Source organism: Equus quagga, chromosome 10 (genome assembly GCF_021613505.1).
Source record: "Equus quagga isolate Etosha38 chromosome 10, UCLA_HA_Equagga_1.0, whole genome shotgun sequence".
NCBI classification, from domain to species: Eukaryota; Metazoa; Chordata; class Mammalia; order Perissodactyla; family Equidae; genus Equus; species Equus quagga.
In genome coordinates, this window is record NC_060276.1 from 42,419,679 (window position 1) to 42,438,593 (window position 18,915).

Below are 18,915 nucleotides of genomic sequence, written 5' to 3' on the forward strand. Positions count from 1 at the left end.
CTGAGGTGGCACCCCACATAGAAGAACTAGAAGGACTTACAACTAGGGTATACAACTAGGTACTGGGGGGCTTTGGGGAGAAGAAGAAAAAAGAGGAAGATTGGCAACAGATGTTAACTCAGGGCCAATCTTCCTCACCAAAAAAACCCCAAAATAACAATTACGACAGCAAAATAAATACAGCAAAGTACCAATTTTTCCCATCATGACCACTTAAATTTTTCTTTTTGAAACACCAACAATCAAATTCTTAAAAGCATTTTTCTGAGTGTTCTAAGCACATGTTTAAACTGTTAGTAATTCAGCACTGACTGTTTCATATTGATTCCTGGAAAAGATGTACAAGGATTGTAATTGTAAAGGTAAGTTAGGGACAAACGATGTGACCAGTGATCAGGAAGAAGACAGAGCCAGCAAGTCAGGGAGGGGCTCTGTGTTTACAATTTACAAAAATGCACCTACCCTGGGTGAGATCAACCGTCTACAGGAAATCTTTCCAAATGAATGCAGCCTACAGGATAACTGTGGCTAAATTACTAATGACGTTGATGTTTAAGTACTCCAGGAAGCAGTCGACCTCAAGATTAAAGAAGGTCAATCTATAAACCTGGGAAATGCAAATATTAAGACAGTCTGGAGAAACAAAGAGGGAGGGGAAGTATTAGGATGTCTAGAGCCAAAAGAAGGAAAGGAATTTCTTGGAGAAGTTACAAAAAGGGAAGTTGATGGTAAGAATTTTTTAGTGTGTCCAGCATTGCCCAAGGAGGAGGGGCCTCAGATTTGCAGCATGAATCTTGTAGTTGGATTAGCTGTTATAATCTAATTTTGAAAGAGTCCAACTGATCCTGCTGTTGAAGCTTAATGATAATATTCCATTAAGATCATCTGATTATCTTTGCTCAGATTCTATGCTCATCAACTTATCAACTGACTTCCTGGGACTCTGGTATTGAGTATGGGGGCCCCTACCCACAGACACAAGGCTCCATTCATCACGGCGTATATAATCCACTAGGTAATACATAAATTGTTATCTAGAATATAAATCATTCTCTTAACGAATCACAGGATCTCAAGGTTGGAGGATACTTCAAAGACATTTAACCATCCATCTGGTGCTGAAATTCCCCTATAAAACAGCTGGCAAGGGGTTGTTCATTTTCCCTTGAACATCTCAAGTAACAAGAAATTCATTACCTCTTCACTTCTTTGAACACCTCTGTTAGAAAATTCTGTTTTATATTGAACAAAAATGGGTTACTTTAGAGCCTCCAGTCCTAGGTTGACCCCTTGGGTCCAAATACAAAACAAACTAAACCTTCTCCAAAAAAAAACCCCCGAAAACATAGGTAAGCTCCTGTCCCTGGCAAACCTCTTTTCCAAGCCAAATTCCCTAAGTTCTTTAACAGTTCCTAATACGGGATGGTTTTGAACCATTACGTCATCCTCGTAACCCTCCCACGGGCAGGCTTTAGTTTCTCTTTTAAAGAGTGGTGGTCTTGGGCATGATCAAGTGTTTTTGTAAAGTTTGCAAAAGTAAGACTGCAAATGGTTAAGATGACTGTCTTTTTCTGTTCCTCCTTCCCCTCTGTCACACTTCCCCTCAAGTTAAGCAATGCTGGAGTGGCCATGAGCATTTCTGGAATAAAGCTCCTTAGCTTTATTGTATTGTCTTGTATTGAAGGTGCATTGATGGTATATTTATTGAGGGTTTAGGAGAATGTGTATCATGTGGTTCACTGACGCTTCCGTGTATAGTTAGTCGATTGCTAGTGCTAGCTGTCTTAGTGCAGGAATGGCTTCCAAGAACACTCCTAGCGCTCACTGTGCTAATTTCACTCAGCATTGTGACACTAAGTTGCAGGTGTGTTAGGCAGCTAATGAAAGTATTATGTTATTTGTATGAGTTTTTGATATTGAATAGATTTTTCAGCTATTTAAAATATAAAATATGCTATGCGTTTCCCCTTATAATGGGGAAATTTTTATGGTATGTAAATTATACCTCAATAAACCTGTTAAAAATGTGCTATGATTTCTCTCCTTATTCTAAATAAATGTTAACTTTGAGCCTAAAATACAGTAAAATAAGAACATATAGCCAGGTATCTACAAAAAGCTACACCAAACATCATACTTAAGGATGAGATGTTGAAAAAAATCCACTTTGAGACTGGCAATTAGAAAGGGAGTCGCTATTACTACCTCTGTTCAACATTGTATTAGAAGTTCTAGTGAGTGCAATAAGTCAAGAAGAAGAAATAAAAGATATAAGAATCAGGAAGAAAGAAATAAAATTGTCATTATACCAAAAAATATGACTGTGTTTGTAGAAAATCTAAAAGACTAAATACAGAAATATTATTAGAAATAATGAGTGAGTTTAGCTACATTGCTGGATACAAAAATCAATACGTTGTGGGGACCTGGAATTGGCCACCCCAAGATATGTCTCTTTGGCATCAGGATTATTTGAGGCTCATTGCTTTTGATAAACTGGGACAGGCAAGGAGGCTCTGAGCAATGGAACTTGCCCTTTGTTAGGACACATTTACGTTTGTAAGGTAAATCTCTATCTGTAAAGGTGCCTCCCTCTCTGTACCAGGAAGAAGAAAGGAGATGACCTCTCTAGAAACTCTTAATCAATACCAAAGGCAAGGACTTAAATCTGCATTTTATTGTGCTTCTCTGGTAACCTCCTGTAACTGACTTCCCTCCCCCTCCCAACGTTGGCATTTCTTTAAGGGTTAAGCATCTTTCCTTAGGCTAGGAACTGATTGCTGTGCTCACCTGTGACAGCCCAGCTCCAGACAATCGACTTGCCTCCTGCTACACCCACCGAGATAGCAGACCACTACCTGCTGTGTCCATCAAGCACTGTGCCGATAGGGCAATCTTGAGACTATTGTGGGAGGGACATTTCAATCACATGTGAAACACCCTGTTTGGGGGTATATAACCACTATGTGCACCCCACTTCTTCGGTGCCCTTTCTTCCTTCGGGAAGAAAGTCCCCGGGCCATGGTTCCTCATAAAGCTTGGTTTAATTTTCTCTTGCTATTCTGTCTCATGTGAATTTAATTCGTTCTCCGGCCAGACGAACCCACATTTGGGAATAGGAAATGTCTTCCTCCCCTACAACGTAAAAACTTTGCACTTTTTTTTATAATAGCCACAATTAAAAATTAAAATAAAAAGGTATAATTTACAATCCTGTAGAAAATATAAAGTACTTAGGAATAAATGTAAAAAAAGAGGTGCAAGAGAAAGTTGAATCTAAAATTTATGTGCGAGTGAAAAACGCCATGAATAGCCAAAGCACTCCTGAAGAACAAGGCGGGGCAACTGGCCCTATCCCATGTCAGGACTTAACAGAAAACCCTGGAAATGAAGGCAGTGGCATGGAAGAACTGACCAGAGAGTTCAAGAACAAACCCACTTGCACATAGACATTTGATATACGATAAAACAGACATTTTAGATCAGCGAAGAACCTGTACTTTTCAAATATAGTGCTGCCATAGTTAGTTTTCCATGTGGAAAAATAGCAAATTGGACCCCCTACCTCACACCAAACATAAAGAAATAAACTCCAGATGGATTCAAAACATAAATGTGAAAGGGAAAATATAAAACTTTTAGAGGAAAACATAAGAGAATATCTTAATGATCTCTGGGTAGTGAAGGATTTCTAAAAAAAGACGTATAAATCATAAAGGAAAAGACTGGTAAATCCGAGTATATTAAAATGACGAACTTCTATTCATCAGAAAACATAATTAAGAGAGTGAAAAGACAAGCTATGAACATAACCAATCAAAGATTAATAATGAGAGCTCTAAGGCTCTATAGCCAAAGAAAAATAAACCAATAGAAATACAGGCCAAAAACTAGAACAGGCACTTCTTAAAAGACAAAACTCAAATGGCCAATAGTGGAATTAAAAGATCCTCAACTTCATTAGTACTCAGGGAAAGGAAAATTAAAGTCACAATAAAATAGTATTTCACACTCACTGGAATCGTAAAAATAAAAAAGTCTAGAAAATACCAAGTGTTGTAAGCATCTGGAGGAAATTCAACTCTCATTCACAGCTCATTGCAGTATACATTTATGTGAGCACTTTGGAAAAGGGTTTGGCATCATGTAAAGTTGAACATGTGCAAATCCCAGGACCCAGGACTTCCACTCCAGGGTATATACCCTAGAGAAACTGTAGCATATGTACCTCATCCCGTTAACATTATTTCATCATCATATCCAACAATAGTAGAACAAATAAATAAACTATGGCATGTTCATGTAATGGGATGTTGTATAGTAGTGTAAACGAAGCAAAACTACATGTACCAACGTGTATGAATCTCAAAAACACAATGTTGAGTGAAAGAAGCAAATCACAGAAGCATACATACATAGAAACAGCTAGGTTCCATTTATTAAAAAGTTCAAAAACAGGAGAAACTAAACAATATATTATTTAGGGATGCATTTAGTTGATAAAGCTATAAAGAAAAACAAGGCAATGGATCCCCCCCGCCCCCCGCCATTTCAGGATGGTGGTTGCACCGGCTGGGGGGAGGGAGAGGGGAAGAAGAGGGACGTGATCAGGGCTTAAGATACTGGAGAGAAAAGTTCTGTTTTTTCTAACCTAGGTAGTGAGTACACAGATATTCATTCCTTAAAGTTATTCTTTAAATTACATATATATGTTTTATATACCTTCTGTGTGTGATGTATTTTACCATTTTAAAGAAGGAAAAAAATAGTGCCCAGAACTGGTTACACAACTCTAGCTAATCTATTATACTAAGAGATAATCACCTCCCTTGTTTTGAGTATTCTGACTCTGTTTTTTTTTTTTTCTTTTGTAAGGAAGATTAGCCCTGAGCTAACATCTGTGCCAACCTTCCTCTATTTTACGTGGGATGCCACCACAGCGTGGCTTGACGAGCAATGCTAGGTCTGTGCCTGGGATCTGGGCCTGTCAAACCTAGGCGGCCAAAGCGGAGCACATGAACTTAACCACTCTGCCACCAGGCTGGCCCCTGACTCTGTTTTTGAACTGAGGTGTACATTTATATCTGTTAAAGTTTCTCTTATTCTACTTGGCCATTCTTTTCACTTGTCCTCCCAGCTGGTCAAGCTCTCCCCAGAGCCAGCTCATCCTCCAGGATACTGATCATCTTCCAGATACTGAAGTCCAAATCGCAGCTGGCAGATACAGCAGCTCTTCTGAGAGCCTACCTTAAAGCAACTTCCTTAACGTGCTTACTCTCTGCCCTACTTCTCCCGAGGTCATCTTTTTACAGCACTAGCCTACTGTTGTTGCGAGAAACCATAGCAAATGTCACATCAAGGAAGGCAATTCCTCATATTAGGTCATGTTGATAAGATGATGAGAGAATGTTCTCAACCAAGAAGACTTCTATTTCATGAAGGAACATAAACCCCACCAGGGAAAACCCCTGTGGCTCTCATAGGTAGGGCTGGTCTACCTAAGCTGATAATATAGTCCAGAGAAGGAAGGCAACATGCACTTATTCATTCCTGGAGGCTGTGTGAGTAGATGTGCCTCTTTCACATCTTAAAGACTCACAGACACTAAGCTGGAGAAAAGTCCCAACCCTGAAGAACTTCTCCAGAATCCAGGTTGCTGAATCTTCCCTGCTGCCTAGAGAGATTCCAAGTCACCTCTTGACAATGGGAAACTGGATAATTAACCACGGGATCTCAGGTTTGATTCTGGTAGGCAGTGTTTCATTTGCTGTTAATTACTCTTAGCAAAGTAAGGAGAGATCATGTTTGTTAATATTTGTAAAGCTTTTTGAAAGGGAAAGATTCCATGCCAATATTAGGCTTATCAAGGCCAGTTAGTTAAAAAGTCAAACTCTAGAATTATGTATGTATGTTTTATATGTTCTTCTTTGTTTGATATATTTCACCATTTCAGAAAAGGAAAAAATCCAACTCTAGAAATTAATTGGTAAAGAGACAATCTGCAATTGTTCATGTTATCAAGCCACAAGTAATTGGAATTTCAAGCAGTTTTCATTTTCTGTCTTCTCTTCCATCACTTCTAACTACTGCCATACAGCAGTCATTTCTCTTCATCCTTCCTATAGTGCTCACATCAAGATTGCATAAAATCACTGAATGTTTGAGATAAAAGTGACCTTAAAGATCATCTGATCCAGGGCTGTCCACTAGAAATACAATGTGAGCCACATATGAAATTTTTGAATTTTCTAATAGTTACATTGAGAAAGGTAAAAAGAAATAGGTGAATTTAATTTCTAGTAGTATATTTTGTTTAACCCAATATATCAAAAATGTTAATATTGAAAATATTAATGAGCTAATTTGTAGTCTTTTATTTTTCCTAGTCTTTGAAATCTGAAGTGTAATTTATACTTAAAGCACATCTCAGTCAGGACTAGCCCCATTTCAAGTGCTCAGTAGCCGCAGGTGGTAGCAGCTACGGCATTGCATGGTGCAGATGGAAACCAGCTCCTTGATTTTACAAGGGAAAATAAGACCCGGATGTCACACAGTGAATTGATTGCAGAACCCAGCTCCCCAGTGCTCAGGCCAGAACTCCTTTACACATCACGTGTGCACAATCCGTTCCTCCTAACACACACCTTTCCCCACTTCATTCTTCCATTTCTGACCCACCCCTGAGCCTGGGACTCCCTGTGTCCCTCCCTCATCGCTTTCCTAGATCTTCATGTCATTATTCCTTCTGGGCTTCTCTCTTTCCTCCTTTGTTTTCTTTGGGTCCCATAGGACTACCCAGGTGCTCCAGGGAGAAAGGTGTCCAGAGCAATCATGTTCCCCTGGAGGGTTGTCTGTTTTGCATTTAGTCAAAGGCCACATGCTTATTTTGGCAGGTTATCCTATGACTTATGTTTTCAACATGCAATGCCCTATATTTAATTCCTTTGTGCTGGTGAAGGAGACAGGGAACCTGGGAATTAGTTTCAGTTCTGCTATTAATTGAGTGACTTTAATCAAATTATTTATCCTTTCTAGACTTTAAGTCATCTGTGTGTGTATGTGTGCGGAGGGGATTAATGAAGTGACTAGATACAAATATGGGGATATTTCTAGCTTTAAAATCCTATGCGCTTTTTATCCCTCTCTTATTTTTTGCTTGAAGAGTTCATTGCCCATGGTGGTGGTTCCACATTTAACTATCTAGCTTTGAACTTCCATCCTTCACCAATCCTGCTGGCAGGCTCCAACTTCTTGCTATCTCTGACATATACTCCTATGCACTAAGTTTTTAAATGAAAAATAAATTACTCAAAAAATAATTTTACTCCTCTTTTCTGCCAGGTCGTCAACTCCACTTTCTTTTCCTTTCACAGTGGAGGAAATGATAGTCAAGGTGGGAAATGGAATTCCCTAATCCCAGATGTCACTATATGTCATCATGCACCTTGCCAACAATTGAGGATGAGCTGACACAGAGTTCTTTGTGTCTGTGTCCCTCTCGGATCCTGAAATATTTCTGCTCCCTCTAAATAAACTTCTCTCCTCTGTCTTCTGAATCTTGAGGATCTGTGGCTTTCATCTCTCTTTTTCCATTAGGATCAAAGAATCTCTGGAAGACACTCAACTCCGGAAAGGGTGTCTGAGCAAAGGATTCAGGAAGAAAATGATTGGTAAATCCAGTGTGCTAATGATGCAACTCTATAGCCAGCATTTTTTAAGCCCTTCCTATGCACCAAGCATTGTATTATTCACTTCACATGCGTTATTTCATGTAAACCTCACAGCATTGCTGTGAGGTAGATATTGTTATTATCCTCATTTTACAGGTGAAGAAATTGAGGGTCAGAGAAGTTAAATCACATGTCTGTCTAAGATTACAGGGCTAGAAACTGGTGGAGCTAGACTTGGAGCCCAAGGAGTTTGACTCCACTATCACACTTGAAATCCCTATGCCATGCTGCTAGAGGTGTGAAGGGTCCAGATCTGGGGAATCTGAATGGGCCATTCTAGGCTTAGGGTCCTCTACCCGTGGGGCTGAGATGGTTCTGATCCATCCTGGGGCCAAGGATATATATTGGAGGCATCCCAGGGCCCTAGAGTCCTGCTCAGTTACAGACTAGCAACTCCAAGCTTGGCTAGAGTCCATTTGGTTGGTCTCTAAGGCAATGGGCAGTAGGTTCCAAATTTCCCCCCTTGCCGGTACAGAGATAGAGCCTAGGATAGACAAAAGCAGTCTTAAGAGCTCAAATTAGTCCAAAGCAATGATAGGTTAATTTGCCAAAACTCTCACAATCTAAAAACAGGAAAATGTGTGTCAGGGTGTAATTAAAGAGGCAGGCCCATCTGGAATGGTTTAGTTCTTTTCAGATGGGTATCGTTATAGATGTTAAATTTATTCTTCGTTTCTTTAGAAATCCGTTTATTCACTTACTGCCATCTTTTAGGTGCAATGGTTTGAATGCTCTAGTCCAGAAGTTGGCAAATGTTTTCTGTAAAGGGCTAGGTAGTACATATTTTAGGCTTTGCAGGCCGTATGGTCTCTGTCACAACTACTCAACACTTCCATTGACTCATGAAAGCAGCCATAAACAATACAGAGATAAGTAGGCATGGCTAAGTTCCAGTACCACTTTATTTATGGACACTGAGGTTCGAATTTCATTCAATTTTCACACGTCATGAAATTTTATTCTTCTTTTGATTATTTCCAACCATTTAAAAATGTGAAAACAAAAAAATGTGAAAACCATTCTTAGCTTGTAGGCTGTACTAAACAGGTGGTGAGCTGGATTTGGCCATGGGCCTTGATTTGCTGATCCTGCTTGTTGGCGGCTAATGCGCGTCTTGAAGTGCTAACTCACTCTGAAAGTAAGTTAGATACCAACAAGCTTGTACTCATTTAAAACGAGAACAGATAAACGTAAAATAGCCAAAATGGTGACACTCTTTCCTATCCCTCGTCTACTTCTTCTCATACTCAAATTTCTCTTTACTCTTTGCTTGTTTTTTCTTCCTCTAGGCTGTTTGGTTGGGGCTGAATGTCTTCCTGTTTGTGAATGCCTTCCTGTTGTATGAGAAGGCCGACAAGTACTTCTACACAAGAAAAATCCTGGGGGTGAGTACACCGTTGTGGAGTGTGGAACTCTGTTTTTACCTTCTCTCTGACCCTGGCCCCTTTGAGACCCAGTGCCCTGATTTCCTCTTGGCCTAGGGTTGCCAGAAAAGATACAGGATACCCAGTGAAACTTGAATTCCAGAAAGGCGACAAATTCTTCTTTGGGTATAAGTGTATTCCAAATATTGCATGGGACATGGGTATACTAAAAAATTGTTCCTTTTTAAAATCTGAAGTTCAAATTTAGCTGCGCATCCTGTATTTTTGTTCACTAAATCTGACAGCACTATCTGGGGTGTATTCCCCGGACCTAAGAATGAAAACACACAATAAAGAACACTATTAAGCGGTGATTTTCAAACTGGTTTCCACGGAGACTCAGGCGCCCCTGCAGGGTGTGAGGGGAAGGCTAAGTGGGCAGTGCCTCTGCTCCTGCCCCTACTTCAACCAAAGCAGCCTTTACCCATCTTAGGGACTCGTGCTTGTGATTGGAAGAAAGAGTTTGGTTAAAAACAAATGAGCAACTTGAAAATCACCACTGTGGACTGATCTTACAGACAACACCTCTCTATCAAATGAGAGGGATACTTAGCGGGGGGTCTACGCAGTGGGTGGTGCTGCAGAACTCAGGGCCTGCACAAAGGTGGGGTCAGGTCAGAGTAGCAAGACGGAGAAGGCTGGGGAAGTGGCAGATCAAGCACAGAGGGGCAAGGGTTGGCGGTGGGTAGGTGACCAGGAAGAAGCATGGAGATGAGAAAATAGTTCTTTACATGCTCATTAATCTGGCCACTACCTGATTTGAAAAACAAATTTGACTGCTAACTGTAGTCAGTTATTCAGTAACAGGTGTGGGACTTGGTTAAATCATTTTCATCTTGACGGTGCCCTTTTTGGTTAGCTTTCCACACCTGTAGTCAGTTATTCAGTAACAGGTGCAGTATTTGGTTAAATCGCTTTCACCTTGACGGTGCCTTTTTTTGTTAGCTTTCCACAAAGACCCACCCAAAGTACATGTTTAAAGACAGCTTGACCTTTTTAAAAGTCCTTCTTTTCTTTCCATAGTCAAAGGATCCATGTTGAGATCACGACTAATTTGAATGTTCTGTCCATGGCTTATTTCACCCTGCTGTTTTCCATTTTAAATGCTGGTCCTTGATCCTTCTTTGGAAACTATACCTCCAAAGGAAGTGTTAATTTGTTTTAAAAATAGCTTTTTATTAAGAGAATGATGCAATAAATGTGACTAGTTATTAAGAGCTGAACAGCTTTATGACCAAAAAGCAGCAGAAAAATGAATCATGCCGATATCCTGTGGACATTTTATTTTTAAAAATCCTCTCTATTAAAAAAATTAATTGTAAATAATGCTGCTTTCAGTGAGATCAAACGATCTAGAAGTGCATAAGTAAAACGTGAAAACGCCCTCCCATCCTACTCCCCAGAGATAACCACACATTGTTAATAGTTTGGTGTGTGTATCTACATAGACACACTGACATACTCACAAATGCACCAGACATACAGGTTTGTTGTTGTTTTTGAGATAGGTACTATTCTTATTCACTTATTTATTTTCTGTATACAGTAAAATTTGCTCTTTTTTGGTGCACTGTTCATGAGTTTTGATAACACATACAGTAGGACACAGAGTTTTTTCGTTTTAACCAAAAGAGATCACATTGTAGATACTGGCTGGAAATTGCTTCTTACACTTAATGTATCTCAGATATCTTTCCATGTGAGTATGTCACTGCGATGTGCTGAAACCAGCTCATACCAACCTGCAATAGCCAGTTGTGTGCATCTCTTTGCAACTCTGCCTTCAGTGGTGTTCAGTGACATCAAGTTGGTATCTTGAAATCTGTCCTGGTGGGAGTATTTATGTCATGTAAATTGGCAAGTGCTGGAAATCGAGACCTCCGCCTTCCCCTGAAGCTGGTTGTTAAACATTTACCACCCCTACACCACTGCATGTGGCCCTCATCCTTTGAAGAGCGTAATAGTCCATGGCGTTGAGGTGCCATAATTTATTGAATCATTCTGTAGAGTATTTCTTGAATTCATGCTTCCTCTAGGAAAATACAAAGAATTATTTGATTTATTATGAAGCAGAGCAAATAAGTAGCAGAGGAAGGAGTTTACATCCATAGTCAATGAGGCATTAATGACAGCAGCAGTTGACTTAGACATCAGTTAGTGTCGCTGTTGAAAAATCAACATGAGTTGAGATATTTCAATGTGCTGCAATGGGGGAAAAAGATTTGCTCTAAAAAGAATTCATCCCATACAGATAGCCCCCACAGAATATGGAGCTGTGACATTGTAGTCCTACATTTTCAACTCACTTGCCAATTTTAGCTTGAAGAAACCTCTGTGACTCAAATAAGCAAGCTGTGGGAGCCAGTGTGGAAATGCAAGATCTTTGAGATGAGCAGAGAAAATTTACTTCAAAATGGAACAGGCTGTCTCTACCAAAACCAGTCGGAGCGTGACTCTGCAGAGGGAGAGAACGCAGGTCATGTGGAAGAACCAGAAATGGAAAGCAGCAGGGCAGCTCTTGCTCACTGCACCGCCTGACATCGTCAGCCATTATGGACGCTAGGCAGATCTTGACCTGGCTTATTAAACCAATGCCATGTTGTCCTGGGGTTAGGTCGTGTGGAAAAATAGTTTTTGTGCCGAAAAGATTGTTAGAAAAAGGCCGAGAAATTGTTAATTCCAAGACATGTTCTTCCTTTTAGCAAGTCACTGACAGGCACACATGAAAGGCTGGCCAGTCAACCAAGTGCAAAAAAAAAATTGTGTGGCTGCCGCCACTACCTCCGCTACTGCTCCTGCGAGATTGTCACACTCTATAGTCTGCAGGCCCAAGTACGTAGAGCCAACTCAGAGAGCAGTTGTACAGTTGAAGAAAGAAGTCGAACTTACGTGGAGTTGAGCATGTTCCATCCAGCCTATACATACTCAAGCTTGTTTCTGGGCCAAATACTTCTTTGAAGCACTGATTTCTTGTCTCCTTTTCTAGCAGTTTCTACTGCTGAATCAGACTGATCTGGATGTATGCTGCCTCGTTACCCAAGGAAATCAGTTTGAAATTCTGTTCTTGGAAGTTCTCCCTTTTCAGAACTCTACCTAAGTTTAAAATTTTTCCTCTGAGGGATTCACTAATTTTACCTAAACTTTATTCAGTTGTTAAAGACATCTTAACTATAAGCAGTTACATGTTTTATTGTTTTTATTACATGATTATTACATGCTTATAATTGCAACATTAAAAATACAGAAAAGAGAAAAAATAGTCACCGTCTGTAATTATACCTCTAAATTTATATGCTTTATTTAAAATGCAAATAAAAATACATATGATCCTCAAGATTGTTTTACAAATGACAAATAATAAAATCATAATTGAGCATATTAAGCAAAAATAATTCTTACAAAGTAGTACATCCATAGAATGTATTTGTTAACATGGAATCATTAAATCCTGTTCACTTTCATATTGATAAATGTATAGTCAAACATTTCCAATCCGTCACAGGAATTTCTTAATTCAATATTAAGTTCAGTGAATTTTCTGTGGTTTGCAAACAGAGAGCCTGGACTGACTGTGCTAGCTACTGAGAGGGAGGGGAGGAAGTGCAGCCTGCCCATTTCCGGGTCTTGGACAAGTGGACTGGGCCTGTGCTTAGCTGCTAGATGGTGAGATGCAGCAGCTGATGATCTCTTCTCTTCTCTGCTCTAGTCGGCACTGGCCTGGGCCCGAGCCTCTGCTCGCTGCCTGAATTTTAACAGCATGCTGATCCTGATTCCTGTGTGTCGAAATCTGCTGTCCTTCCTGAGGGGCACGTGCTCAGTGAGTTCCAACCACTCGTGGGTCAACTATCACAATCAAAACAAGGGGCCCTGCCTCCTCAGGAGGACAGCCCAGCACCAAGCCCTGAGGAATGGAAGCCAGAGGTCTCCTTTGGCAGCCAAGGGGATGGGCAAGTGTGAGTGGCATTGGCACGCTCTGTGTAAGACATGTTGGTTGTGGGTTAGTGAATTTCATAAAGCTCCCTGGAGACACCTAACCTTGATCACTTTACATTGTAGTTTTGCAGGAGCACCCTGAGAAAGCAACTGGATCACAACCTCACCTTCCACAAGCTGGTGGCATATATGATCTGCCTACACACAGGTAACTGAGGCAAACCACAAAACTGCAGGCTCCTGGGCCTTCAGAGTCTAGTTTCATTCATCCATGCATATAGACATTCAAAAAATATTTATTGAATAATTGGCACTATTTGCCAGGCACTGTTCTAGGCCTATTTTCATGGAACTTACATTATATTCCTTTGGGAACAGAGTGAATATATAAAAGATCTTAGAGTTCTCTGCAATCAAGGTTCATTGGGCACCTTCTGTGGACTCAGCATTCTGCTAGACACTATATATAGGATTCTCCTTTTCTGGGGAAGGCTGCTTGCCATGATGTTCCCGAGACACCTTTCACATTCTTTTGCATCTTTCCCATTTAGCTATTCACATCATTGCACACCTGTTTAACTTTGAACGATACAGCAATAGCCGAAAGGCCACAGATGGATCTCTTGCTTCCGTTCTTTCCAGCTTGTATAATGATAAGAAAGAGGAGAATTATTGGCTAAATCCCTTCCACTCCCCAGACATGGTGAGTTTACTCAATGGCCAAGCGTCTGGGATCTGAGCATGAGCAAGAAGGGCATGGTATCCTTGGTGGACGTGGTATCAGGCTGAAATTTCTCCTTTCACAGACAGTGGAGTATGTGACATTCACCACCATTGCTGGTCTAACTGGAGTGATCATCACAATAGCTCTGGTTCTCATGGTGACTTCAGCTATGGAGTTTATCCGGAGGAGTTATTTTGAGGTCTTCTGGTATACACACCATTTATTTGTCATCTACTTCATCGGCTTAGGGCTTCACGGCATTGGGTAAGGTCCTCAAACCCCATCCTCGTGCCCCAGCTCCTGACCTTGCGTAAATTTTTTGCCTCAAACCGTCCTTCTTTGTCTGTCTCAGTGGAATTGTTCGGGGCCAAACACAAGAGAGCATGCATGAGAGTGATCCTCATAAGTGTGAAGAGTCTTTCCAGACGTGGAAGGATCATCACCCCAGCTGCAAGAATCCCCGATTTGAAGGGCACGCCCCTGAGGTAAGAACCCTATGGACAGGGATAGACTCTTGTTAGGAGCTGTTATTGTTGTTGCTGTTATTATTACCGTTATTAGCTCAGCCCTGGGCTAGGTCCTATGGAGAATACAGCCACAAGGTTCCTTCCTTGGAGCTCCAAGGAGCTCAAATGTCACTGGCAACAGCCTAGGGAATTATCATTAGCAGGAGATCCTGAAAAGGAAGGACTAATGGTTATTGTATGTTGTGAGACCCTTTCCAAAGCTGAGAGTGCCAGCCCACATTATTGATGGTGTTTACCATGTGCCAGGTTTGCTGCATAATATGGATTCTCTCATTTATACATAGCAATAAACTATGACAAAAAAGGTACTTTTTTGTCTTCATTTTGAGAGAAAAGGACTAGGATTCAGAGAGATGAAAAAAACTGTCAAGCTCTCACTGTATGTCACTAGTGGAACTGGAATTCAAGCCCAGGCCTTTCAAATTCCAAAGATTGTGCTCTTGACCCCTGTACTGTCCCAAAGCTTTGCTGTGAAATCCTAGTCAATTTTGTGGGGGAAGAAACGCATTCTTTTTTCCAGCTTTATTTAGGGGTAATTGACAAATAAAATTGTATATATTTAAAGTATACAATGTGATAATGATATATGTATACTTCGTAAAATGATTATCACAATGAGGTTGATTAACACCTCCTTCACCTCACAGAGTTACCATTTTTTTTGTGTGGTGAAAATGTTTAAGATCTACTCTCTTAGCAACTTTCAAGTGTACTACACTGTATTATTAACTATAGTCACCATACTGTGCATTAGATCCCTAGAGCTTACTCATCTTATGACTGAAGGCTTGTACCTTTTGACCGGCATCTCCCCATTTCCCCCACTCCAGCTCCTGGTTAACCACTTTCCTACTCTCTGTTTCTGTGAGTTCAACTTTGTTTTTGAAACACTCTTGAAGTCAGCCGTCTTTGGTGTTATAAGAACATGCTTGGAAATTATTTTTAGTAGTGGATGATCAAGGAACTGGGTTCCAGGCAAACTTGAGGTGTGCCTCAGGGTAATTATAGTGGATATTATGGTTATGGGTTCCTCATAAAATATGTTAGATTGAGGAATAAATTGAAGGGAAAGGTTGACTTGTGGTGCATCAATGTGCTCTGAGGATGGTTAAACTCTTTCAATCACATGCAGAATCAAGAGCAACAGCTCATACCTCATCTAGAAAGAGAAAAATATCTTTAAAAAATCCCCTAAAGTTGGCATTTCAAACTTAGTGGGAAAAAAGATAGATTATTCACTAATTCTTTTAGAATAATAAAATAGCCATCTAAGAAAAAAAAGCTGTTTCTTTATTCCACACTTTACACTAAAATATGGATCAAGGATGCGTGGATCAAGGAGGAGAACAGATTGGTGGCTACCAGAGGGGAAGAGGGTGGGGGGAGGGTGAAAGGGGTAAAGGGGCACATAGGTACGGTGACAGGTGGAAACTAGACTTTTGGTGGTGAACATGATGCAGTCTATCCAGAAACTGAACTGTAATGATATACGCCTGAAAATCGCACAATGTTCTAAACCAATGTGACCTCAATAAAATTAAAAAAAAGAAAGAAAGAAATCATAAAAGCACCCTAAGACCACATGGGAAATTTTTTTTCTAATACTGGAATATTATTGAAAATAACCTCTAAATAAGAAAAGGAAAGATAATAAATTTGAATAAATATAAATATCCAACTTTATTATCTATCTATAAATTTTTATGGCAAAAAATCCATCATAAATAAAGACAGGTGACAAATTACTAAGTAGGAAAAGCATTTACAACTCACAGACCATGAACTAATTTCCGAATATGTAAATAACTCCTATAAATCAATAAGAAAAAGCCTAACAACCTGATAAAAATATGTAGAGGATATGAACAGAAATGAAGATATATGTTAATCTTAAATATATGCAATTACACTTAATGTTATTCATAATAGAAGAAATGCAAAATAAAACTACATTAAGATACTTTTGTTTTAACCTAACAGATTAGCAAAGATAAAAATATTTACTCGTGTGCTAGGTTGGCAATGCTCTCATGCATTACTGGTGAGAGCGTCAACGTATGCAACTGCTTGTAAGGGTAATTTGGCAGTATTTATCAAACTTTAAAATTCTACTTCCAGTAATTTATTCTAAAAAATATATTTTCATATGTGTTAACTTTTGTATTAGGTTATTCACTGCTTGATAGAACAAAAGGTTGGAAAGAAGTGCCCATCAGTAGGGACTAGTTAAATTATAGGACTTTCCTACAATGGAATATTCTGCAGTCATTTAAAAGAAAGAGGAATCTCTTATATGTACTCATATGGACCGGTCTCTAAGAGGTTAAATGAAAAAAAGGCAGGGCAGTGTGTATAGTCTGCTACCATTTTCACTTAATGCAATATTATCACTTAAATGCATGTTCTCCAGAAGGATTCACAGAACAGTAACATTGACTGCCCCTGGCAGCAGGGGGACAGGGATGGAAGGGAGATTTACTTTTCATTGTATACCCTTTTGTTCTTTTGAATTGTGCGCCGTGTACATGTATTAGCTACTTAAAAAATAATTTTAAAGGACATGCCTGGCATATGTTAACAGCACATTTCATTCCTAAAGTCAGAGGAACTTATAAGCTATATCCAAAGACTTGCTATATTATTTGACCAGTAGACGAGAGGCCCTTAAGGGCAGGAAGCTATAAAGCTTGATCAGCCCCTTACTAGCTAAGGCGGTTAATCCCCTGTTTTACCTTGCACTTCAACTTTTGTCTTGTTCCCATCTATTACCTGAGATTAGGTATATTTGGCCTATTTGAAGGGCTACTTACAACTCAGAGGTTGCTTTGATTGGTCACACAATAAATACCCCAGTTTTGCAATCTGTTTGAGTGTATTGATTTGTTTCTTCCATAAACATTAAAAAAATACTCTCTCCATATTCTCCCCACTTAAGAATTATAGAAATAATACATGTTTATTGTAGAAAGTTTGGGAAACACAGAGAAATGTTTAAAAGAAAGTGAAAATTTCACAGAATTCTACCACCCAGAGGTAATAATTTTTTCCCCTTGATCTATGTCATGGATGCTTTCCTCTGTTATCAAATATTCTTCTGAAACATTTGTTCTCAAAACCTGTATGGTATACCATTTTTGTCATTGTTTTCTACATGGTCATTTTTTAAATTTTATTGATGTCATATTGGCTTATAACGTTGTGTAAATTTCAGGTGTACATCATTATATTTCAGTTTCTGTATAGACTGCATCGTGTTCACCACCAATAGTCTAGTTTTTCTCCATCATCATCATACATATGTGCCCCTTTACCCCTTTCACCCTACCCCTACCCCCTTCCCCTCTGGTAACCTCTGGTCTGTTCTTACCCATGTGTTTGTTTATCTTCCACATATGAGTGGAATCGTGTGGTGTTTTTCTTTCTCTGTCTGATTTATTTTGCTTAGCATAATATCCTCTAGGTCCATCCATGTTGTTGCAAATGGCCCGATTTTGTCTTTTCCATGGCTGAGGAGTATTCCATTGTATAAATATACCACATCTTCTTTATCCAGTCATCAATTGACAGGCACTTGGGTTGCTTCCACGTCTTAGCTATTGTGAATAATGCCACAATGAACATAGGGGTGCATAAATCTCTTTGAATTGTTGATTTCATGTCCTTTGGATAGCTACCCAGTAGTGGGATAGCTGGGTAATATGGTATTTCTATTTTTGATTTTTTGAGAAATCTCTTTACTATTTTCCGTAATGGCTTCACCAGTTTGCATTCCCATAAGCAGTATATGAGAATTCCCTTTTCTCCACATCCTGTCCAACACTTATTTCTTGTCTTGTTAATTATAGCCATTCTGACAGGGGTGAGGTGATATCTCATTGTAGTTTTTTGTTTTTTTGGTGAGGAAGATTGGCCCTGAGATAACACCTTTTGCCAATCTTCCTCTTTTTGCTTGAGGAAGATTGGCCCTGAGCTAACATCTGTGCCCTTCTTCCTCTGTTTTGTCTGTGGGTCACTGCCACAGCATGGCTTTGATGAGTGGTGTAGGTCTGCACCCAGGATATGAACCCACAAACCCAAGCTGCTGAAGTGGAGCACACGAACTTAACCACTATACCACTGGGCTGGCCCCTCTCATTGTAGTTTTCATTTGCATTTCCCAAATAATTAGTGTTGCTGAACATCTTTTCATGTGCCTGTTGGCCATCTGTATATCTTCTTTGGAAAAATGTCTGTTCACCTCCTCTGCCCATTTTTTGATTGAGTTGTTCATTTTTTTGTTGTTGAGTTTTATGAATTCTTTATATATTTTGGAAATTAATCCCTTGTCAGATATGCGATTTGCAAATATTTTCTCCCAGTTGGTGGGTTGTCTTTTCGTTTTGTTGATGATTTGGTCTCTTCAATAAATGGTGTTAGGAAAACTGGACAGCCACGTGCAAAAGATTGAAAGCAGACCATCATCTTATACCATACACAAAAATTAATTCAAAATGGGTTAAAGACTTGAATTAAGATCTGAAACCATAAAACCCTTAGAAGAAAATATAGCCAGTACACTCTTTGACATTGGTCTTAGC

General features: G+C 39.6%; 1 protein-coding gene across 1 annotated transcript in view; it reads left to right on the forward strand.

Annotated features, from left to right (window-relative positions):
- The first annotated feature begins 337 nt into the window (after positions 1 to 337).
- Positions 338 to 18,915, forward strand: part of NOX1 (NADPH oxidase 1) — a 28,476-nt gene continuing 9,898 nt past the window's right edge. The window contains exons 1-8 of the mRNA XM_046672853.1: positions 338 to 362; positions 5,594 to 5,748; positions 9,020 to 9,115; positions 12,861 to 12,971; positions 13,211 to 13,295; positions 13,639 to 13,790; positions 13,894 to 14,075; positions 14,164 to 14,296. Coding sequence (XP_046528809.1) covers positions 338 to 362; positions 5,594 to 5,748; positions 9,020 to 9,115; positions 12,861 to 12,971; positions 13,211 to 13,295; positions 13,639 to 13,790; positions 13,894 to 14,075; positions 14,164 to 14,296 — 939 coding nt within the window. The remainder of the gene's footprint in view (positions 363 to 5,593; positions 5,749 to 9,019; positions 9,116 to 12,860; positions 12,972 to 13,210; positions 13,296 to 13,638; positions 13,791 to 13,893; positions 14,076 to 14,163; positions 14,297 to 18,915) is intronic.